We start from the raw sequence: 23,947 nt of genomic DNA on the forward strand, positions 1-23,947 counted from the left end.
TCCTACAGAAACTTGCACAATAAGCCTATTTATGCAGAAACGTATTTCTGCAGTAATAAATCTGTTTGGATAAGGAACTGAAAAGACCACAGTGACTTAGGCTAGTGATAAGAATTCATCTTCTGTGAACTGGGAAACAGAACTGAAATGATTTATAAATATCCCACTGACTAGAGTGAATGTGTAATTAAGTGTACAATGCACTACTCTTGGCAAAGCTGGGGCAGCTCTCTTGTTTCCAGCAAAGCTTTTGATTTTTTTTTTCTTTTCCTAGCCACAGTCTTGACTCACACAGAGTTGGATGTGTTTGCAGAGCAGGCTGGTATTTTCTTTGCTGATGTGGGGGTATCTACAGTGGTGCCTGTGGCTGCCCTGTCTTCCTGCCCTGCTGACACACTGGGGCTGGATCAAGCCCTTTTCCTGTGGCTTCACTTGGAGGGGCCCAGTCCCACCCCAGGCTATTCCCTGACCAGGCAGCATTTCCCCTCCTTGCCCCAGAGGCTCCGGTAGCAGCTGCAGGTCACAGCTCTGTTGGAAAATATGTCCTGGTCCATCCTGACTGTCCTGCCCTGTTCCTAGCTGAGCCCATGGTCAGCCCAGCCCTGCTGAGCCTGCACTGACCATGTGCTTTGAAGGAGACAGGACACCCTGTTAGCACCTGGTTGTACCAAATGTAGAGTCATGGAATTGCAAGGGACCTTAAAGCCCATCCAGTGCCACCCCTGCCATGGGCAGGGACACCTCCCACTGTCCCAGGGTGCTCCAAGCCCCGTCCAACCTGGCCCTGGACACTTCCAGGGATCCAGGGGCAGCCACAGCTTCTCTGGGCACCCTGTGCCAGGGCTTCCCCACCCTTAGCACAAATAAGTCCTTTGTTGTATCAAGTCTGAGGTGCTGCCACAGCTGGCTGCCCTGCATCCGTGTGTCCTGCTGCTCTGATCTCAGCATCTCTGTCTCTTCAAGGGTATATGCTTGAGCCAGACCCCGATAAGAGACCTGACATTTATCAGGTCTCCTACTTTGCATTCAAACTGGCCAAGAAGGACTGCCCGGTGCAGAATGTCCAGGTGAGCACACAGGAGTGGCCTCAGGGGGCTCTGGGAGGGGCTGGGGAGGCAGTTGCTGAATATTGAGCATTTGGCTCAATTCTGTTGGTTGTTCCCCAGTTCTGTAATTAGGAGGGTTTTCTTGTTCGTTTGTAACAGCACAGTTTGGTTTGGATTCTTTGGGTCAGGAATCAGGGTTTCTCATGGTACTTACTTCTGTTTGTCTCTGATTTACCTCCTCACCCAGTCACCAGTGTGAGGCCAACCAGGAGATCTTGTGCATGTGAACATGGAAAATTAGGCCATGCTTGGGAAACCAATTTGATTTCCAGGCATGCTCATCATAGCATGTGTAATTTGGCCTGCACTTGGGTTTAAACACAACAGTTCTGGGTCTGTTGGCTGGGACTTGGCATTTGAGCTGCATCAGACCTTACACAACCATCTGCCCCTTCTTAGTGTGTCTTTAGAGACTTCAGCTGAAAAATAGAGCTGACAATTATTTTCTTATGTTGTTATGGACGCCTGTGACAGACGTTTTATTTTGTTGTTTCTACGTAAATAGAAACTTAGGGTTTTTTCCACATGTTCAGGTGCTTATTTATGGTCTTTATGAATAAGAGATAGTTTGGGTATTATTATTCATGTGTTTTTATAGCATCATTAGTAAGTTTTGTCTCTACTGTCCCCTGCTTGTCTTTTAAAAATGCCCAGGTTGTGCTGTGGAGCTTTGTGTTCATGTTCCATGTTCAATGGTCAAAAAGCTGAGCCCTCTTTTCTTCCTTTGTAAAGACCCTTCCAAGCTATGTCTCCCCATGACATGAACTTTGAGGTGTTTGTTATGTGTCCAGCATGAGGAATAATGGCTTTGGGAATCCTCAGGTCTCCCTGTTTTATTGTGATGTTTTTGCACATTATTTCTGACTCGGTTTTCTGCCCTCAAAATACTAAATTGGTTGGTTTTGGGATCTGCAGAACTCTCCAATCCCTGCGAAACTCCCAGACCCAGTTAAAGCAAGTGAAGCTGCTGCAAAGAAGAGTCAGCCAAAGGCCAGGTAAGCCCACCTGCTTTTCACTGCCCTCTTTTGTTGCCTGTTGTCTCTGCTGTTCATTAGCAAAGGTGTATTTAGCTGCTTCCTTGGGGACGTGAGTTGCCAAATGGGGACAAACACTGCGGTCCTGGGGTTTCTCCAGTGCCAGGAATAGCCCTGAGCTCGTGGATCTGAAAGGCAGCAGATGCAGACAGTGGGGGAGTTTGTCTGCAGGGAGGTGGGATTTGGGCGCTGCTCAGCAGGACTCAGCAGCTCTTCATCCCAAAGGCTCTTCCTGAGAGCAGCACTCGGAGTTCTGGCACTTGGATGAATCCAGTGTGTCCATCAGGAGCATGGGAGTACCTGAGAGCAGAGTCAGGAGAGAAACTGCAGCTGCTGCAGTGGGCCTGGGATCAGCCCAGAGAACAGGAATCTGCTGAGAAACTGCAGCAGGGTCTGACCCTCGGCACACCATGACCTGACCCCGTGGGTACTGCACAAAACTGCTGTGATTTCTGCAGGAGTCCTGTCATTTCAGTGGGGAAAACACAAAAGCCCAATTGCCTGACCCACTGTAGTGCTGTGGGTTTTCTCTTGCTGCTGCTTGCTCTGCTTGTGGCTCTGTAATTGAGATTTCTTAGTTCTGCTGGACAAACCTGGTCTGAAGTGGGATGTGCCCTGTCTGGCAGTCCCAGGAGTCTGTCCTTGTGTTCATAACTGAGCACGGTTACTCTCCCATTAGTCAGGTTTGTCAGCTACCAGAAACAATCTGGTATCAGGTTCGTTAGTTATCAGGAGCAGTTTGGTATCTACAAACCACGGTGCTCACAGAAGGCTGGGGGGGTGGCTGCTCCTCTCTCTTGCTGTGCATTTTTGGAGCTCAGTAAACATTGAGCAGAGATCAGAAGAGTTCAATGACCTGATTCTGGAGTGTACCAAAGTTAAAGTACATCTAAAGATGGCAATTTAGACAACTCTGCCCAAAGGTACCAGCTGCTCATGAGCTGATTTGTGTCCCTCATGTGCTCATTCAGAAGTCTGAGTGGATTCAAGCAATATGTTGTAAGAAATAGTTGAATATAAGTTGAGTGGTTTTGACAAGTCCCAGCTGTCCACCAGGAGAAGATGCCACGATTGGCAGAGAAGTCAGAACGACAGTGTTGGATTAATTGTTGTGAATGCATCCAGGAGGTTTTACTGTGCTTGGTGTGTCTGGGTGCTCATGAGCGTTTCACCTTTGTCAGTCACACACAGCTGAAGTGTATGTGAGTGTTTAATCCTGCTGTGTGTTCTGTGCACCAGCTGCCCAATTCCCAGGCTGTGCTCACTGTCCTTCCTTCTTCTCCTTCCTTAACAGGCTCACAGACCCCATCCCTACGACAGAAACGTCCATAGCACCCCGCCAGAGACCTAAAGCAGGACAGACCCAGCCCAACCCTGGAATTCTGCCCATCCAGCCAGCCCTGACGCCCAGGAAGAGAGCCACAGCCCAGGCAGCCATTCAGCCACAGGGTGAGTGACGTGTCTGTGTGGTCCCTGCACCCTGTGTGCCTCAGGGCACTGACGTAACATTGGGTTTGGGTTCTTCTCCCAGTTGCAGGCCCGGCTGCCCTGGGCAGTGCCCAGCCCTCGCTCCCTGCCAGCACCCCCCAGCCAAAAGCAGCCCCCCAGCAGCCTCCAGCCCAGCCCCCGGCCAAACCAGCAGCAGCGCCCCAGGCACAGCCCCAGGTCCCCTCAACACAGCCCCAGGCCACCCCTCAGCATCAGCAGCAGCTTTTCCTGAAGCAGCAGCTCCTGCAGCAGCAGCAGCAGCAGCAGCAGCAGCAGCAGCAGGCTGCCTACTTCCAGCAGCAGCAGCAGCAGATGATGCAGGCACAGCAGGTGGGTGTGTGCGGCGGGTTCATCACATCCCCGTCTGCAAGGCTGGAGCTTTGTGTTTGTGGCAAGCTTCCTGTGCTTTTGGGGGGAATGGGTGCAGCTTTTAGGCGTTTCCAGTGTGTCCCCAGTCCTCTAGCAAGACGATGGTCTACGTCCACCACACCTCAAACCTCTCACCCGGCGGTTGTTTCCCAGTTCCCAGTGATGCAGCAAGGAGCACCCGCGCAGCAGCAGCTGATGCAGAACTACTACCAGCAGCAGCAGCAGCTGATGGCCCAGCAGGCAGCCATGCAGCAGAAGACCACAGCAGCAGCAGCTCAGCAGAAGCAGCAGCCGCCGGCGCAGCCCCAGGCCCAGCCCAGCGCGGCCGCACCGGCGCAGCCGCAGGAGCAGGGGGTGAGGCCGTGGGGGAAGGGATGGGGCACTGGCACTTGGGCTGCTGGCAAATGCTCCTCTGCCAGCTCCTGTGTGCTGGGGACTCCTCAGCTGGCTTTTCAGAGCCACAGAGCCCAGATCACAGATGCCAGGGGAGGTTGGGGTCGGATCTTAGGAAAATTTCTTCACCCAAAGGGTTGTCCAGCCCTGGCACAGCTGTCCAGGGCAGCGGTGGAGTCCCCATTCCTGGGGGATTTAACAGATATCTGGATGTGGCACTTGGGGACATGGATGGTGGTGGCATTGGTAGATCTGGAGAAATGTTTGGACTTGATGACCTTAGAGGCCTTTTCCAACCCAAACAATCCCGTGGTTCTGGGGCCTGATTAGTAATAACTCAGTTACTACTGAGTCACAGATGTCGGCGCTGACCTTGCTGCCTCAGAGATGTGCAGTTGTTTGGGTTTCTCATTCCAGCAGGATGCTGGACTCCGGAATTGTGCTCTGGGTCCATAGAAAGCAGATGAGTAATGGATGAGTAGAAAGCAGATGAAGAGATCTAAGTAGCTGCTTAATGCAGCTTCTCTCCATCCCCTGTCACGTTGCCATAGAAGACAGGGGAGAAACTCTGAAACGTTATTTGGACTTTAAACACCAGGATGGGCACCAGGCACCAGAACTACTTTATGTTGCTGCTTGTTTGGAAAACTTTTGTCTGATGCTCAGGGAAAGGCACAAACAGCTTCCTGGTTGTTCCCAGCACTGGGTTAACTTTCTAATAAATGCAGGGGGAAGGAGACTTTTCAAAGGACACTTTTGAAAGCACCGTATCTAAAAATAAATAAATCAATCATCCACTGTACTAATCATCTGAATGTGCACCTAAAATAAATGCTCTTTACTTGATGGAAAATATGTCCGTGTGCAGAGGAACAGGCAGCTGCCCCCAGGGAGGGGCAGGGAGCTGTGCCAGAGGGCCAAAGTGCTCTGCAGGGCTGTGAGAGGAAGCTGTGCCTCTTGCTTCCATTGCTGTGCAGTCCCATCTGCTCTTCCCTGGCTCTGGGAGCTCAGAGGGGTGTCCCTAACTCTGGTTGTGTGCTAGGAGTAATCCTGGGCACCAGGCAGGAGGAGGCTGCCAGTGTTTGTGCTGCACCTGGCTGCAGGTGTGCAAAGCAGGCAGTGTCTGATGACAACCCTGGAAGTGTCCAGGGCTGGGTGGGGCGAGTGGCATCCCTGCCCACGGCACAGGGTGGAACTTGGTGACCTTTAAGATCCCTTCCACCGCACACCATCCCATGATTCCATTATTGCAAGGGTACTGAGGGTCCCTTTGTGTGCTGGCTTGTGAGCTGCCAGTTAATTCCCCTCTCCAGTTTCCTTGGAAGTGACCTCAGGAGTTCATTTGACTGATAAACTCGAAAATCCATGAACTGAGCAGTGCTGGGGCAGCTGTTTGCTCTGCTCTCTGAGGTGTCTCAGGGCTCTGCCATATCCCCCCTCTGCTGTTGCATTTCCAGCCCTGGTTTGGGTGGGGGATATGCTCGGAGCTGTTGTGTTCCTGGACTTGTTCCTGTTCTGGTGAATGACCTGGGGCAGGTCAGTTTGTTGGAGTTGGGAGATTTTCAGTTTGTGCAGACAGGTTTTGAGTGATGCCCATTATTACTCTGTTCCTTTTAGAGCAGAAATGCCTCAAATGGAGCATTGAATCAAGAGCTTTGCTGTGATTTGCTAGCACAAGAACAGTCTTAATTTTATTAAATCAGCTAGCTTGAAAATGAGCCTTATTCCCCTGGTAGGCTGATCAGAATGGACACATCTGGACATGTTTCTGCTCCTGCAGCAGTCAGGAAGGAAAAACAGTGGTTGGCTCATTTAAAAAATGATAGTGAAGCCTGCTGTCTGCAGAGCAGAGTCTCTGAGCAGAAGACACCTGGCCAGGACCTGTCAAAACCTTTTCACGTTGGGAGATTCCAGCTTAATAAGCTCTGCCTTCATTCCTGTGGCAATTTCGGCGCTGCCCTTTTATCTCTCAGCACCAAATGTCCTGTTCTGCAGTGACCTACATAGGAGCTGGGTGCATGGGGAGCAGGCAGGTCACTGCCTTTCTGCAGTGAGCGAGTTTGCCTGGAATGCCAGAGGAGAAGCATGACAGCTCCCCATTGTTTGCCTTCTCCCACCGGGGTTCAGCACCACACTGGGCATGTAACTGTCTCCTGTTGCCCTCTTAGGTCCTTCCAAGCCCTTCATCTTGGTTGGAAAAGGCCTGGGAACAGGGAGGCAGTGCCCAGGCAGGGGAGGCAACATGCACAGCTTGCTGCTCCTTGTATTCCAGTTTTTCTGTTTTAAATCCAGCAGCGATACCTCCCTGACAGACAGATTGTGAAAAATCAAACAGTCACAAGTGGTGCTGTTGTTTATCACTACAAAACCATATTTCAAGTATTTATGGGTTTGTGAGTGTAATAGAAGACTAAAGCAATGGAAAAATGAAATCAGCGTGAGGAGACCCTTTGCAGTTTCCAAAGGGTTTGTAGCTGGACTGTCTTGGCTCACACCTAAACCAACTGTGCCTGGTTTTCTCCTCCAAATTTTGATGACAAATGTTGCTCCTGTGGTCCTTGCTTTCTTTTTGCTTCCTTCCCCGTAAGAGAAAGTTTTTTGCTCAAAATTTCTGCACAAGGCCTCCACCCCTTTAGGCATTTGACCTCAGTCACACGTTACCTGCAGGCAGCACTGTCCTTCACCTTCTCCCCCTCCCTGTGTTCCTGTGACAAGACTCCTGTGCTCTGTGATCTGAGTTCTGCTGTGGATCTCAGCCTCTCTACCCCTGAGCAGCTTCGAGTCTTTGCCAAGTCCTAATGGAGGTTTTACCTCCAGAGCTGCACCACAGAAAGGGGAGAGAGTCTCTGCCTGTGCACTAATCCTGCAGAAATACTGCAGAGCAGCAAATCCCCCCTGCCACGATGCCTTTGCTTGTCTGCTTTTTCCCCTCCGGACTGTCCCCAGTCCACGACTCGAATGCTGGGTCCTCCAGCAGGAGCTGTTTTCTCCCCGTGGCTGCTGTTCCCAACCAAGGACGCTGTGCTTTTCTCCCCTGGCAGGCACAGGCGAGGCAGCAGCAGCAGAAGGCTCAGGGCACGGCCCCCGCGCAGGGGCAGAAGCTGGGCTCGCTCACCCCGCCGTCCTCGCCCAAGGCGCAGCGCGCGGGGCACCGCCGCATCCTCAGCGACGTCACCCACAGCGCCGTGTTCGGGGTGCCCGCCAGCAAATCCACCCAGCTGCTGCAGGCCGCGGCCGCCGAGGCCAGCCTCAACAAGTCCAAGTGAGTGCCCAGGGTGGGGGCAGCCTCAACAAGTCCAAGTGAGTGCCCAGGGTGGGGGCAGCCTCAACAAGTCCAAGTGAGTGCCCAGGGTGGGGGCAGCCTCAACAAGTCCAAGTAGGTGCCCAGGGCCTCGGTGTGGGGCGTGGAGGGAGGGCAGTGTCAGGCTCTGGGAGGTGTTTGATGCAAAGCTCTGAATGGAGGTAGCCACAAAACTCTGAGGTCCGAGTGAGTCTTTGCCTTCAAGAGCTCAGTTTAGGGCTTGGCAGAAAGTGCTGGAAAATCTGACGCAAAGTCCTCATCAGTCCTTTGTGCTCCCAAAAAGCTTTGGTGACCAGGGCCTTCTCTGGCTCACAAAAGCAGTGTCATTTCAGCCGTAGCCCTGGTGTGCACTGCATTCTCACTGCTTGACATCAGCACTTCCTGAAGGTTGGACATGATGGTCTTAGAGATCTTCTCCAACCTTAATGGAGCTCTGATTCCCTTGGAGTATTTTCTGGGCCACTTTTCTTGTCTACAGGCAGGAAGCCTTCCCATGGGCACTGCAGAGAGCTGTTCCCAGTGGGATGCTGGTTTTAACCCCTGAGATGCGGGTGCTCAGCCAGCTGAGGAGCAGATGAGGCTGAGCGCTCCCAGGCATCCGAGCATGCGACTGCAGTAACTTACAGTGGATGCTTTAATTGGGAGGTCATTAGAGTGCAGTAGCTTGGACCAGCTGATAGTGCTGGCCAGAGGATTTCAGATGGGTGATTAATTGCTCTTGTGTGGGATGATCACATCCAGATCTGCTTCCACCACGCCCTCGGGCTCGCCAAGGACCTCTCAGCAGAATGTCTACAACCCCCCCGACGTGTCCACGTGGAACCCCTTTGACGATGACAACTTCTCCAAGCTCACAGCTGAGGAGCTGCTGAACAAGGACTTTGCAAAGCTGGGGGACGGTAGGTCCGTGGGGTGCTTTCACACCTGCCTGCTCTGGAAAGGGAAGATGCCACGGAATGGGGATGCTTTTGGGCAGGGACTGCCTGCGTGCCCCATATTATTCCAGTCCTCTGGCTGAGTCCTTCCAGTTTCTTTCTGTTTGCAATTCAGTGGTGCCTCAAAGGCAGAGGTAGCAGCTGCTTTTGACAGTGCCCCTGCTCAGGTGCCTGTGGAAGCCACAGTTTAAACTCTGCTTCGTCTGCAAGTTGGGATTTGCAGGAGGGGACTTAAGTCACACAGTGGAACAGTGTCCTAAAAATACAGATAAGCAGCCTACTTTCAGAATAGAAGTTTTTCCCCTAATTCTGGGTCTGCATTCCAGGGAAAGCTCCAGAAAAGGCAGGCAGTTCCACAGAGAACTTGATCCCGGGTTTCCAGCCGGCTGCGCCCGCAGCCCAGGCGGACGCGTTTGGTGGCTCTTCCTTCACTGCTGGGCCAGGTGAGTGTGAACATGAACAACGTGGAATGGCAGCTCCTGGTCATAAAACTCTTTGAAAGGGAACGAAAACTGATACAAACTGAGCTGGGCCTTGGCACTGGGAGCTGCAGGGAGTAGGCTTGGCACTTCAGGAGAGGAGGTGTCTTGGGAAGGTACAAAGGATGCATTCCCTTGCCACAGTTGGGTGGCAGAGACCACGACACTGTGTGGAGGCAGAGGTGAGTGAGGAAACGGAGCCCCTTAAGTTCCCAAGGAAGCTTCTTAGCGTGTAGAAGTTCCACAGAGCTCGTAACGAGGAGTAAATAAAACCTGATGTGTGCAGTGAGGGAACTGGCTTGGAGGTGTTGGTCAGACCTGCTGGTCTGTTTGGGGGAGCAGGGATAACGATGTCTCTGCTGCAGAGTGAGGACAGCAGGGATGAGTGAGCAGGGAAGGTCCTCGGAGGAGAGCACGGTTATTCTCATAACCGACGTGCTAAGTGATGAAGGCAGTAAGCTCTGCCCTGGCTGGGCTGTGTGGCTCCAGAGTCCTTGGCTGGTCTGAGGAGTTTCTCTGGAGAAGCCTCTGCCTGTGGGACCTTGTCTGGTGTCTCCTTTGGTCCTTGTGTCCCAAGGTTTTGCTGTGAGCAGCCCCTTCTATGCCAGAACCCCTTAGCGAGTGCTGCTGCTCATTTCTAATCCTTCAGCATCAGTTCTCACTGAGTGCAGCACAGCCCTGCCAAGCACAGTGGTGGAAAGCTGCTTCCAGGAGCTCCAAATGCCAGGGATCCTCCTCCCCCTGCCTGCTGCAGTCATTGTTGTTGGTGACAAATGCACCTGGTTGATGCCTCCCCACAGAAGCAAAACAGCTGTTGGTGAGAGGAGTCTGGGAAGAGACTGAAGAATCCTTTGTGGGGCAAGGAGTGACAAATCCTTTTATGCTTATTTCTGTTTATAAAAGGAGATTTCGAGGAGCTTATAACAGAGCTTGGTATGTTGGTTCTTACCTGAGAATTAAGGAGTTGAAGTCCCCGATACAGGAGTGCTCCTGGGGAGCTGCTTTCTGAGTTTGTCCAGCTGTGAGCAGTTCATGGTGTTCCATCAGCCTTTGTGGATGATGTTGAGCAGCACCTTCTGCAAAGCCTGAGGAGCATCTGTGTGCCCTGGGCTCTGTGGTTGCTGCACCATGGTCAGTTCTTGCAGTGTCTGTCTTTAAAATGTGCCCCTTGACTTTCCAGTCCTGGGGTTTGGCACAGGAAGGTGTCTTGGAAATCTTGGTGCTGGGCTGGGCACTTCCAGCCCTTCTTTCTTTCCTCAGAGGCAGGAGCCTGTCCCAGTCTGGCTGGTGCAAGATGCTGCATCTTTCATTGCAGACACAGAGGCCCCACATGGGCTGTGTGTCCTTCGTGAGGCCTTTCACCTTTTGTGCTGCTGTGAAGGGAGATAACAGCTCTTCCCTGCCAGGGAATGTTCTGAGATCTGTGGGTTAAATTGTGTTGGAGAGCTACATGGTAACAGTAGTTTGGTTTTGTTTGTTTTTTTATTCTCTTTAGTAGCAGCGCACACTTGGTCAGAGTGTGCCTGTGTGTGGTTGTGTCAGGCTGGAGCTGGGGCTGTGCCTGTGCTGGGGTTTTGCTTTGTGCTTTCTCCTTTCCTCTTCTTTGTTCATTCTGCCTTTTCTTTCCTTTCCTCTTCTCTACCAGCTGAAAAAACGAAAGACATTCTGAGTTTGGACTCTAGCCCTCCTCTTCTGACTGTGCCTGATCCTTTCATTCCTCTCCCGTTATCCGACACGCCAGGTAACCAGAGCTGAGGGCTGGAGGGGGGCAGAGTCTTGGGCTTTGTTTTGTCCTCTTAATCTCCTGGTTCTGTTTGTAGGCACACCTGAAATCCTGGGCACTGCCAGGCTCTGCTGAGCTCACTGGCAGCGGGGATGTGAGAGCTTGGTTTTCATGGTGGAGCCTGGGGTTATCTCATTGTTTCTAATGCCAAAAATGTTGGTGTCTTTAAAGAATTAGCATTCAAAGCCAAAAATTATTGGGAGGGCTGGAGCACCTCTCCTAGGAGGGAAAGCTGAGAGAGTTGGAGTTGTTCAACCCGGAGCAGAGAAGGCTCTGGGGAGAGCTCAGAGCCCCTTGCAGGGCCTAAAGGGGCTCCAGGAGAGCTGCAGAGGGACTGGGGACAAGGCATGGAGGGACAGGACACAGGGAATGGCTTCCACTGCCAGAGGGCAGGGATAGATGGGATATTGGGAAGGAATTGTTCCCTGTAGGGCGGTGAGGCCCTGGAATTTCCCAGAGCAGCTGTGGCTGCCCCTGGATCCCTGGCAGTGTCCCAGGCCAGGTTGGATGGGCTTGGAGCAGCCTGGGACAGTGGGAGGTGTCCCTGCCCATGGCAGGGGTGGCACTGGATGGGCTTTAAGGTCCCTTCCAACCCAAACCATTCCAGGATTCTATGAGAAATAATCCCCAGGTAATTAATTACCTGTTCTGGCTTAAGCTGTTTTTAAATTGTCTCCAGCTTTGAAATTGTAGGTTTTATTATTGTTAATCTTTCTTTCCTTTAAGAGTCAGTGTTCCTTTGGCTTCCAAAGTCTGTTGCAAATTTGAGCATCTTGTGAAGCACAAGTTACATGTGACCTTTTCTGATTTGGCAAGAGTTTCTAGTGCAGTTGGTGCGATTTAATTTACTTTGCAGTGCTGCTTCTAAGCCCTTTCCTCTATGCACATTTCTGACTGCAGCAGCCAACACTTTTTAGCACAAGATTATGTAAGTGCTTAGGAGCTTATTTGCAAATTGGTGGGATTTGGAAAATGGGAATGTTTTTATCTTGGAGCCTCTCAGCCCTCTGGTGAATGTGTGTGACAGGTCCCGTGTCAGGGAGCCCCAGAGCACCACTGCAGCTCCCATCCTTGTCCTGAGCCCAGGCTCTGGATCAGTGATGGTTTGGAAGACCCAAGCTTCAAAATGTACTGTGAAGATGGCATCTCTCCATGGAGAGTTGAGCAATTCAGGAAAAAAATAAACCTCTTTTTTTCCATAACTCTGTGGAACTTTCCTCCTTCTGGTGGATGCTCAAAGAGCCAAAGAAATGTGGTTTGGTCTAAAAGGAATTTTACCCATAAATGCAGTTTGAGAGTAGAAGCAGAACTTGGGAGTCTTTGTTCCCTGTGTGAGCACTGCCAGGAGCTGACCTGCCCAGCTCTACCTTGAAAACAACCCACAGAAGGCAGCTGACTGCACCTTCTCCTTCTTGCTCCCCCCCCCTAAATGCTACTGGAAGTGTTGGTTGTCCTGACTGAAGTCACCCAGGCCATTTATTTCCCCACCAGCATCCTCAGCTCGCAGTTGGACACCACGATGTTCCCCTTGTTGCATCTCCACAGAGCAGGACCACGTGGAGCAGCAGTCGCAGCCTCAGCTGGGGGAGCTCTGGAATTCTTACTTGTAGAGGAACCCCTGTGGAGGAATTGTCAGCCCTGCCCTTGGGGCAGCTCATCAGAGCAGCAGAGGATGCAGGTTCTGTGGTGCCAGGTTGCTCCTCCTGCAGATCTGAGCCTGCCTGGTCGTGGATCTCTGCAGGCAGGTGCTAAACCTGCTCTCCCTGCTGCCTGGGGTTCTGTTCAGTGCACTGGATCCCCATCCATGGGGACAGGACATGCAGGAGACCTGGCTTTGTTCACCTGAAGGTTCCTGCCAAGACATCTTTCACTTGTTTGTTCTTTTTAGAGTAAAACCTGAGGCCAGGAGCTCATGAATATTTTCAAGGACTAGGGCTACAGACCAATCCTTAGCTTTGAAACTAAGAGGGGTTGTCTGCTCATAAACTCAGCAGAAAAGATCAAACTTCTGGATTTTAACTCAGGTTTTCAGTCTGTGTGTGTCATCCAGCAACGTCATGTTTGTCCTACTGTATCTGTGTTGGGCTTGGCCCTGGGCTGTGCTGCCTGGCAGCTCAGAGGTGTTTGCAGGGGTCAGCAGAGCTGGGAGTGGCTCCAGGCTCCAGCACAGCACCTTGCCTTGGTTCTGTGCAGGAACAGCTGAATATTTGCTTTCTGTTTGGAATATTTTTATGCCTGAGAAGATAGGGAATCTCCTTGCTTTGAAAACATTTGACCTCTGTCTTTATCAGCTGGGAGAAGTGGAAGTGTGAGCCTGCACCCTGTGCCTACCGGGCAGGGTTGTTCAGGGGGGGTTTCAGTACCTGGGTGAGGTTTTATTGGGTGTTTGTCCTACAGAGCCAGTCCTGGGGGCTCTGCCCTCTAAAACTGCAGCAGCTGAGGGACTGCTAAAGCTCAGCTGCTTTTTCTGCTTAAGCCACAAACCTCCTCCATCTGGCACCTGAAGGTGCAGGTGGCATCACCTGGGTGTTGGTCAGAGGCCTTGGCCTCTCCTGCCTTGCAGAAGGGCAGATGTGGTCGGGTGGTTTTCAGTGTGTTCCTCCTCCTCCAGTGTGTAATGGCTGCAGTTCTTAATGGAATTGTAACTAGTGAGAGGAGCTGGCAAGAGGGATGTAAAAATATGGCAAAACATCTGTTAAAATAAGGGAGAATTAAATATTCATGCTGAAAACATATTTCCTTGTGTATGTACAGGGAAATGAGCCAAGTTCTTCTTAATGAGCTTATTTCAGGCTTCACCACTGACTAACCGTGGGGTGTTGGTCAGGGGAGCTCTGGCTGTGGGGTCACTGTGACTGATGTAGGAGGGTCTTTTATTTTTTTTTGGAACAAAATACTTGATGAGATGTTTTTAATCACCATAACTCTACTCCAGGTCCATAAATTCTGAGAAAATAACTGGGTGCCCAGCTATGTCTGGGTGTTTATAACAACTGTCATAAACAACTGTATTTCTGCTGGGAGTTTATTTGCACCAAGATGACACATTGAGATAAAGTAATGACACATGCAAGTTAGGCATGCACAGCAGCTGTGAGTGTGCACTAATGATCTGAGTTTACTTCTTGAGTTGGGAAGATGGAAAAGGGCAACTACTCATGTAGGAACTTGATGGATTTATTGCTGTATTGAGAGGACAAGATGTTGTTGTGATGATTTAAAGCAACAAAGCCAACGGGCCACGAGAATCCCAACGAAGTGAGTGTAAACAGCATCCAGTGTTCTTCTGCCTGGGCTTTGAGGTTGTTCTTAGGGGGGGGAAATTTATTATTTTACAAATATTTGAGATCTTGAACACGAAACTAAAATTGCTTGATTTTGATCTCTTAAGGAGCCACTGTTAAGTGTTGTCCTTTACCCTCCATGGTGTTCACAAAGTCCCGTGCATTCGAAGCATTCCATTTGCCTTTATTCCCCTTCCCTTTCTGCTCGTGCTGTGTAAGAACCCATCCCATTTCACAGCAACTCCATCAGGAGAAAATCCAGTGCCTTCCCTGGACTAGTCCACGTGCTCTGTTGCTGAATACCATGCAGGGCCTCCTTTAATCTGTTAGTACTTGGTCAGTCAATAGGCAGAAACCCTCCCCAGGGACAAATCTCTGCCCACGCTGGTGATTCCCTCCCGCCTGCAGCCCCGCTGACCTGGCAGGATTTTCACAGCCGTGTCTCTCTTCCCAGCTGGCCCCCGAAGGAAAGGACTCTGCTGTGTGCTCTCTTGAGCTGTCTGTGCTGTCCCAGGGCAGCCCTGCAGTGAGTACCAGCCCCGTGTGTGGTGCTGCTGCTGCCCATCCTGCCTCGGGCATGTGCATCGTGTCCTCACCTTGGCACAGAGCTCTGCCCTCTGCTCCCTTGTTAACGTGCAAGTTTCTCAGGAGTCCTTGTTCCTTCTAATAGTCTGCTCTAACCCAAAGCCCCTTTGCCTCCCTCATCTCTTGATTGATATTTTGTCCTAACTCTGGTGTTTCTTGCTGCGTATTCTTTGTGGCTGAAGGGGTGTGTGGCCAACAATAAAAGCAGCATGGCAACAGAGAGTCTCTGGCAGTGGTGGCTGCAGATGCAGAGTCTGTGCAAACTGACTGACTGTAAACTCCATCAGGTTTGTGCATGCGTTAGAAAAGGGATCTGAAAACAAAGGTCAGCACTTTCTCACTGGATTGTCCAAAGCTGTGCTTCTCAGCCAGTGCATGGGGTTTGGCCTGTTTGCTTGTCCCAAGATACGAATCCAGAGTTAATTCAATGGCTTCACTTCCTTCTTATGTTGGTGCAAATCAGAGGAAAGGCTCTTGCTTTCATTCCTGGAGGAAGTGATTTGGTTTTCCAGTCTCTGAAACCACCAGCATCAGCCTCTCGGGGATGCTCCAAGACCCATCAGCTGTAGGCTCTTGCTCTGCTTTTTCTGCAGCTGTTTTTCTTACTCTGACAGGAAACAATCAGTAATTTCTTACTGTGAGGAACAGGGAACTTAACAAATGTTTCCCATTCTTCCTTGAAGGCTGCAGTGTGTGGCTGGGCTTTACCTCAGGAAGGGGCTCATTCTAGAGCACTTTTTAATCCCCCTCTGTGCTTTTAAGCTTAGACACCTTCTAAAAGCTTGCCATGGTCATCCCTGACTGCTGCACAGCCCCAGCAAACCTGCCGTGGCAGGGCTGAAATGGGGCAAAGCAGAAGGTGAAATACCAGTGGTCAGCTCATCCTGAACTGGGTCAGATTTACTTCCCTGTGGCTGGAAAGCATCTGGCAGGTTTTCCATAGGCTGACAGAGGAAAAGGATGTCCCCAAGAGGCAGCTTCAAGTGGGAGCACAGTGATTGGTTAAAGCACGCATTTCCCAGCTGGAGTTGATGAAAGCCCATCCTGAGAGCCCTCAGGAGCTGTATGAGGTCAAATACCTCTGTAATGGGTTACCTTTTCCTGACCTTGTTTATCCTGGGGCTTGTTCATATGTTTGCATAGGAACGACCTGGGTTTGTCTATTGGATTTATTGTTTATTGGAGGCATTTTATCTCCTTCCCCTTTCATCCTGATACCTTCTTGTTTTTGTTGAACTCCTCAGCTTCCTGAAAAGGGATAAAAGTTCCTTTAAATCACGCACTGAGGGATGCAGTGGCTGCCTGCAACAGCACTGGCAGATCAGCACCAGCAATGAAGGAGGCAGGAAAGGAGATCTCGTTAGACAAGAAACAAAATCAGACAGAGAACCACTGACAGCCTAAAACTTTGCATAAAACCAGCCGGGCCCTGGGACAGGAGGGAAAATAAACATGTGGGGAGAGTACCATGTTTGTTCTCAGAATCTGTGTGGTCAAAAACGTGGCTGAGCACAATAGGCAGCTCTGGGAGCTGTCCGGGGCAGTTCCAGTGTGTTACAGGGAAAATCTGCACTACTGCAACAGGAGCAAAGGTAAGAGAGGAGGACTGGCACCCCTGGAAGGGGGATCTAACAGGAATGATTGCTGGGTGTGTGGGTTTGAAGCTGCAGGTTGGGTGCAGGTGCCCTGGGAGGAGCTGGGCACTGACAGGCCCTTGGGAGGAGTCTGCCTGGATGGAGCATGTTCCCTGTCTGCTTGTCCCCACAGCTCTCGGGCTGTTTTCCCAACACACCATAACCACTTCCATCCTCCTTAGCCCCCCCCGGCAGCATTAACACCTCCTTGTGCCAAGCCCCTGCTCCCAGCCTGTCCCTTCTGCCCCTCTCTGTGCCACAGAAGCCAGGGATGGCACCTGGATGCAAATCCAGCCTCTAAAATGGGGTGTTCTTACAGGTGGGAAGGGTTCATGTATATTAAGGCTGCTGTTTCCATCACATTTTTCCTTTCAGCTGACCTTTTTCACACCTATAATGATATAACAGGTGCCTCTTGGGCTGATTTTTAGGTTTCCTTCCCCTCCTGGTTGCTTCAGTATGATGTTGGCTTTGTTGTGGGGAGTAGAATTTTTCCTGCTTTGAATGAGCAGTTCCAAAGCCAGTAGACTATTTTATTATTTATATAGAGCAATAAAAAGGGTGGATATTATTCTCACATACGTACCAGTGTAACTTAAACTTTTCTTGGGCGTTCTCAGCATGGCAAGTCTTACACAGCAGGATTCCTGTGCTTTTGTGCAGTTGTGAGCAGGGTTTCTTTGGATAATAAATAACAACACCAATCTTTGAACTCAAAAATTAAAATATAGGTGTAACAGTTCGGTAACATTCTAATGTTAGATTATAAATGGAGTAATTTCAACGAGTTGAAGTGGCAAGATTTGTCCATGTGGAGCAAATTTTATCAGAGCTGTTTTGCTGCAGGTGATTACTTCTAGTAAAGCCTGAAATTGTTCTTTACCTTCTTGTTCTGGGAAGCAACCCTTGTGAAAGCTAAATAATTAATCTCATTACTGCAGACCTGGTTATGACTGGGAAATCACTCATCCAACCAGATGAATAATTGAGATTAACTTCTTGCCCAGGCTCTCTGAGTGTCTGTGTGAGGGATGACAGGAACCTCAGGAGTTGTGCTGCTGAGAGTGACATGTGTGATTGGAAACCTGGTGGTGAAAGAATTGCTTGGTGCCTGGGCAGCTGCGTGACCCAGGGCAGGCCCTGCTGCAGGGGCTCCGTCTCTGGTTCTGCTGCAGCTCCTCAGGGCTGTGTTCCCTCCTCAGGCTGAGCTGGCCCCGAGGCTCTCCTGGGTCTCCTCATTACACAAACACTAACAAAGATTCCCACCACAGGAAGGAGAGGGAGGGGAAAATTATTTCTTAAATGTGGGGTTCAGCAGGTTGTGTTAAACTTACGGGTGGCAGTGCCAGAGCCGTGGGCTGTTCTACAGTGGCTCCTTGGGGAGAGGAGCCCATGGTGGGTGAGGATGTCCTCACCTCTCTTAGGAGGCCGTGGCCCTCTGATGCCTCTGAGTGATATTGAGGGACAAACTTCATAACAGGGCCTGGTGGGATAGGACAAGGGATGATGGTGTTAAACTGAAGGAGGGTGGATTTTAGATTAAAGAGAGAATCTTTTTACAGTGAGAGGGGTGAGGCCCTGGCACAGGGTGCCCAGAGCAGCTGTGGCTGCCCCTGGATCCCTGGAAGTGTCCCAGGCCAGGCTGGACGTGGCTTGGAGCAGCCTGGGACAGTGGGAGGTGTCCCTGCCCATGGCAGGGGTGGATGGGCTTTAAAAGGTCTTTGCAGCCCAGGCCACTCAGGGTTCTGTGCTGGAGCTGTTTGCACTCCCCTGGTGCAGATGCTCCTGTGGGCTCACACACCGCACAGCGAGCCGTGAACTCAGCACCTCATTAATGTTGTCTTTTTCTTTCTTTGCTTTTTCTCTCTGTTGCCTGCCTTCCTCCTCTTCCCGCTTGCCCCAGAAAAACTGATTGAGGGACTCAAATCTCCTGAGCCTGCGCTCCTGCTCCCCGACCTCCTGCCTGTCGCTGACCCCTTCGGTAGCACGTCAGACGCTGTCAATGGTAAAGCCCCCAGGCCCCGTCCCCTCTGTCACACGGCATGGCCTGCCCTGCATGGTCACTCCTGTGCACCCCTGGCTCCCAGAGCAGCCCCTGATGCTGGGGGGACAACGTGAGGGAGGTAATGGGTCGTGCTGAGACAGATGTGCCTTTTCTCCGTGAGATGGGCACTGAGCAGTGAGGATTTTGGTCTGCACCTGAACTCAGGTGCACTGACTGGGCAGTGACATGGCACGGCTGTGCCTTGGGTGGTGTTCTCTACGTAGAAGAAAGTTAATTCCTGATTGAAGAAGAACATGGCAAAAATACCTTCATTTCTGGTCAAGATTTTGTGTTTAACCATGGCCCAGGCACTGAGGTGGTCTGTCTCCATGGGCCCTCAGCAGGATGAGGAGGAAGGACAGCATTCCCTGGACCTGGGGAGTGCTAGGGGTAAACATGCTAGGCTGCTGTGAGCCTGGATGCAGCAGGCCCCAGGCAGGGTCAGGATTTTGGAGTGCTGCAGAACCGTGTTTTAATGCACTTGCCAGGGGCACTGAAGACAGGCACTGCAGGCTGCAGGTTGTTGCCATCAGCTGCTCATATGGGCTGGGGTCCCATGACCAGCTGGGTGTGACCTGTGGCTCTGACTCACTGTAAAACAACTTCTACTTCTGCAGTTTTTGGCAGTTGTCTGAATTTTAATGATCATTTACTCTGAGTGCAAGGGGACTCCAACGGTCACTGTTCTCCTTTTGCTGGACAAGGATCTTGTGGATATTTTCTTCCTGTTCAGCTGCAGGGCAGGCGTTAGTAACCTGCTGTTCCACCCTCTGGGTATTTCAAATTGGGCTTGTACAAATTTAAATAAATAAATAAAGCAACTGAAAGCTGAAACCAAACAAACCCTTGAGCTGACACATACTACAGGGTCACTAAAGGATTCAGACAACTCCTGCCTCAGTTCCTTCTTTTGCTTTTCCTTGCAAACTGACCTCTGGCTTCTCCTCTGCTGTTCTGCCCCTGTGGAAAGGAAAACCTGACGTAGCTGTGGAGAGCCTCATCCCAGGGCTCGAGGCCCCGCTGCCGCAGCGCCTCGTATCCCAGAGCGAGTCGGTGGCCTCCAACAGAACAGGTTGGTGAGGCAGGAGGGGGCTGGGGGGGCTCTGAGGACCAGAAAGCTCTGGCTGCTTCCACAGGGGCTGCTCTTCCCACTGCTGGGACCTGGGGCCTTGCTCAGAGAGTGCTGTGTGATTCCCCTTCTCCTTGTGAGGAATGGAGAAGGTTCTTCCCCCAGAGAGTGCTGGGCACTGCCCAGGCTCCCCAGGGAATGCATGGGCACGGCCCTGAGGCTGCCAGAGCTCCAGGAGCATTTGGACAGCGCTGCCAGGGATGCCCAGGGTGGGACTTTGGGGTGTCTGTGCAGGGCCAGGAGCTGGGCTCTGATCCTTGTGGGTCCCTTCCCACTCAGGAGATTCTGTGATTCCATGGTACAGTGTTCCTTGAGCCCACCATCACAGACCTGTGGATGCTGCTGCCTTGCTCCCATGAAGTGCTTTAGAACTCAAGAGCAGTCACTGATCTGTCCCATGGGGGCAAGAAGCAGCTCCTGGCCCTTTCTCATTGTGCAGCCTCGATTGGGCCACTGCCCACAGCAGATGGACTTGAGCTCTTCTCAGAGGTCTCTGGTGGGAATGCACTGGGTTTGAAGCTCTTCCCTCTCTGCAGAGCTCCCACTTTAACCTGGCTCTGCAGGATTGCTTTGTCTGTTTAGCTTCAGAGAGACAGAGACCCTGCTGGAGGTGCTAGGACTCTCTGCCCTCCCTGAGAGCAGTGGAATCTCTTCCATGACAAGAAATGGCAGCATTTGTGCTGGCTTTGCACCAAAGCTGTGCTCGTACCCTGCGTGTGGGTGGAGGGGAATGTGGGAATGTGAGCTTAACACTGTTTGTGTCCTGTTCAATGCCACCCTGGGATGCTCACCTGGATCCAGACTCTCTCACTGGGGAAGACTCTCTGCTTGACTGTTCTCTGCTCTCTAACCCTGCTGCTGACCTCCTGGATGAGTTTGCTCCCGTAGCTTTTGCAGCTCAGCCTCACAAAGGTAAACTGGCCCTGTGCTCTCAGCCCTGGCCCTCCTGGCCCTGGCCTGCAGCTGACGTGAAGCTGCTCCTGGTTTACATAAACAGATGCTCTGACCTGTTCTGGTGTTTTATTGTCCCCAAGCCACTGTTTTGTTTTCTTCCCAAGCTGCTCAAACTTGGCATGTGCACTGAAGTACTAAGGGAGAAAAAAAATCAAATATTCAGCTTGACTGTAAAGACAGAGTTTGTCAGAAATGGTGTTGTTTTCCTTGCAGTGGGGATCCAGCAGAAGGGATCCAGCAGGCAGGAAGGGTGGGCTCTGTGCAGCCCTTCCTCAGTGAATGCATTCTGGGTTTGCTTTCTCCACGTGGGATTTGAGACCTGTGGTTTTTTCTGCATTATTAATTCCAGAAGGGAGCCTGACAATCATCTGTCACAAGCTTTTGGAACGAAAGGAATTTTTTTTTTTGGTTTGTTGGAGTTAGCATCCCAGGCAGATCAGCTCTTCCAGCCCTAGAGAACGTTGTCCTTCTCAGAAGTTCTTGAGTCCAGCTGTAGTGTCATAGCAAACATGAATGAGAACCTAAGGGGGAAGGCCAGGACAACATCTGGGCTATTCATTGCCTTGAAAGAGAGGCCCAGAGCATCAGTGCTGATTCCTGGGTGCCCCTCAGAGCTGGGTTGTGCTTTGCTCACTTGCTGAGTATCCCTATAGCAACAGAAATGCTCTGGCCATGGAGGAATTGCTGCAAAAACAGTCTGTAATCAATTTTTGCACTTGATGGCACTTCAGAATGAGTTTGTGTTTTCCATAGAGCTTTTGGGTTGCACAGGCAGTTGTTCTAATTGCTCAGTGCTGTAATACACTCCTGTGCCACTTTATTCTGCATTGAAGTGCATGTGGAGCAGTTCCTGCTCCATCCTGGGACACAGCAAAGCCCAGATGTGGTGGTGTGGCTTAATGAGAAAATGAATTAACAGGCCCTGCATGGCTCTCCCAGGGCTGTCCCACTGTTCCTCTGGGATGGGAAAGGCTCATGTGTGATGAGGAAAGTGAGACTCTCTTAGCAGCAGGTGGGGGCAAGGTATTAAAATCTTCCAGAACTCATTTATGGCTTGTTTTCAAACCCTCATTTTTAGCTCGGGGTGTGGTTATTAACCGAACATCAGTCTCACTCTTAATTTTTTGCTTAGTTTATCTAGTCCTGTGATGGTGATGACATAAAACACCCCTGGGACAGGTGCTGCTGTCCCTGGGCGTCATCAGCCTGTGGAGCTGCAGTGGGACCAGGAGGGCTGGAAAAGCAGCCGTGCTCTGATCCTTTTATCAGTGGGATCTGGGCTCTGAGCGGGGACTGATCCTTCAGCCTTGCCACTGCATCCTTTCCTCGTCCTTCACCGGGCCCTTTGCTGGCCCTGGAATTCGTGCTGAGCCTTCAGGGTCCCTGAATTTGCCTTTGCTGAATTCAGCACCAAGCTCTGTGTGTGAGAGGGGGGAGGATGTTTCTGCTTGGGGTGACACAAGTCACTGAGCCGAGTTCCAGAGCTTTGGAGGGGTTGTGCCCGGGTGGGGACATTGGCCAGCCTTGCCCTCTCCTCAGGGCTGTCCCCAGCTGGGCAGTGCTCCTGCAGCGGCCTCGGGAGCTGTGGGCAGCTGTGTGCAGAAATGCCATGGCACTGGGTACTTGCAGGAGCTCCAGGGCTCTTGGGAAGAGGCACAGATAAATAACTCTGGGGACAGAGGGGTCCCGATGACAGTTCCTGTTAAGATGAATCTTTGTGTGTTTGACACTTTGCACTGCTCTCCTACAACATTTGGGGGTTGTTTTCCCTGGGTCTGATCCTCCAAAGCACAGAGTAGTTCCAGAGTGATTCCTGGCCTCATCTCGCCCCAAACCTGTTAAGATCTTGGCAGCTTTAGGTAGAAATCTCTTACTCCCAACAGGAGTCAGAGAGGAATTCCGGGAAAACTGTTGGGTTGATGTGTCCTTGCTGGGCTCTCAGACTTCATACAGGAACTGAGGAGCAGATCTTGGAGGGTATTGGGAGGTGTCTGAAGTGACAAGTGGTGATGCCCAGGGAGGGTGAGAGCCTCTGAAGATACCTGATGAGGTGGATAAATGATCTCATCTCTGGAGATGGTTGAAAGTGCCTCCCACCAAATGTTGAACTGCAGCTGATGTGGTTTGAAATCAATGGAATTATCTCCCAGAACTGCCCTAGAGGCCTTTAGAAAATCTCTGACAGCATCTGGGTACTCTTCAGGCAGGTAAACTCCTTGGAAACCTGACTTCATGTTGCCGTTCTTGTTTCATTGCTGCGGGTGAAAGCTCAGGGTTTTGTCTCATGTAGATGACTGGAATTTCTTCTGTGGTGTTTTTTTTTTCCCCCCCAGCCCTTTTCCCTTTTCCTGGCTTCAGAGAGCCAGACTGAGCTCTCACACCATGCTCATGACAAAGAACACCTTCAGTCCTTGGATGCTTACCCCAGGCCTGTGCCACGGCTTCCAGCTGAGCCCTCAGACTGGCCAGGTTTTGTTCTGGGTCTTGTGGCTTGGCTTGCTTGGTTTGGTTTGATCCCTTCCACTTCTGTATTTAATTGGCTGTCTTCTTTCCTACCCCGACTTACCAACTTTATTTCACCTTTTAAATGAAACTCCTGCTTCTAAACGCTGTCTCTGAAAACATTAAGATGTTCTAACATTTCCTGGCAATTCTAACCAGCCTCTCTGCTGTCTTTGCTTCTTTACCCTTATTTCTCTTCTATGCTGCAGAAGATACTAACCTGATATCAGGCTTTGATGCTCCTGAGGGCTCTGAAAAAGTGACAGAAGATGAGTTTGACCCAATTCCAGTGTTGATATCCAAAAATTCACAAGGTAAGCCAGGATGTGAGAGTGAAAAAAGGAAGGAAAAAAGGCAAACAGTGAATACATAAATTGGTTTTGGGGCAGTGGTGCTGCAGGATATGTGACCAGTTCAAATCCTGAGCTGTAAGATACTGTCAGTGTGGTGTTTAGTGAGATGCCTTGGCCTTGGAATTCCTGTAGATTCTCTGCTTGGGAGATTTCCATGTCCAAAACCAGACATGCAATATTTGAGTTCCCATGGGGTGATTTCTCCCAGCCTGCCAGGAGGGCACAGACCCCTCAGTGGCTGAATGCAGTGAGGGCTGTGTCCTCCCACCTTCTTATTTACTGTCCAAGCCTTTGGTCTTTTAAGTGAGCTTGGCATGAGGCACAAGAAAGGATGATAATGATGATAATCCTTTATAGCCTAAACTCTTGCTGGAAGTGAGGTTTTTTCACTTCTGGTTGGTGTCTTTCACAGGTGGGAACTGAGTGTGAGAGGTTTGGTCCCTGTCCCCACCTCCTCTGAGGAGCTCTGAGCAGGCAGAGTCTGTAGCACAGTGGCTGGAAAGCTGCTCATTTTCACCATTCTGGCACCAGATCCCCTTGATGAGATCCTTGCCAGCAGCCTCAGCCCCACGGG

At 51.0% G+C, this 23,947-nt stretch overlaps 1 protein-coding gene across 1 annotated transcript in view; it reads left to right on the plus strand.

Annotated features, from left to right (window-relative positions):
- Positions 1–23,947, plus strand: part of AAK1 (AP2 associated kinase 1) — a 65,424-nt gene that overhangs the window by 38,406 nt on the left and 3,071 nt on the right. Inside the window, exons 9-21 of the mRNA XM_048290201.1 lie at positions 964–1,067; positions 2,022–2,101; positions 3,435–3,589; positions 3,678–3,960; positions 4,120–4,351; positions 7,432–7,652; positions 8,433–8,590; positions 8,953–9,069; positions 10,751–10,846; positions 18,295–18,396; positions 19,406–19,507; positions 20,366–20,476; positions 23,230–23,334. Coding sequence (XP_048146158.1) covers positions 964–1,067; positions 2,022–2,101; positions 3,435–3,589; positions 3,678–3,960; positions 4,120–4,351; positions 7,432–7,652; positions 8,433–8,590; positions 8,953–9,069; positions 10,751–10,846; positions 18,295–18,396; positions 19,406–19,507; positions 20,366–20,476; positions 23,230–23,334 — 1,866 coding nt within the window. The remainder of the gene's footprint in view (positions 1–963; positions 1,068–2,021; positions 2,102–3,434; positions 3,590–3,677; positions 3,961–4,119; positions 4,352–7,431; positions 7,653–8,432; positions 8,591–8,952; positions 9,070–10,750; positions 10,847–18,294; positions 18,397–19,405; positions 19,508–20,365; positions 20,477–23,229; positions 23,335–23,947) is intronic.

Source organism: Corvus hawaiiensis, chromosome 36 (assembly GCF_020740725.1).
Source record: "Corvus hawaiiensis isolate bCorHaw1 chromosome 36, bCorHaw1.pri.cur, whole genome shotgun sequence".
In the NCBI taxonomy this organism is placed as follows: domain Eukaryota; kingdom Metazoa; phylum Chordata; class Aves; order Passeriformes; family Corvidae; genus Corvus; species Corvus hawaiiensis.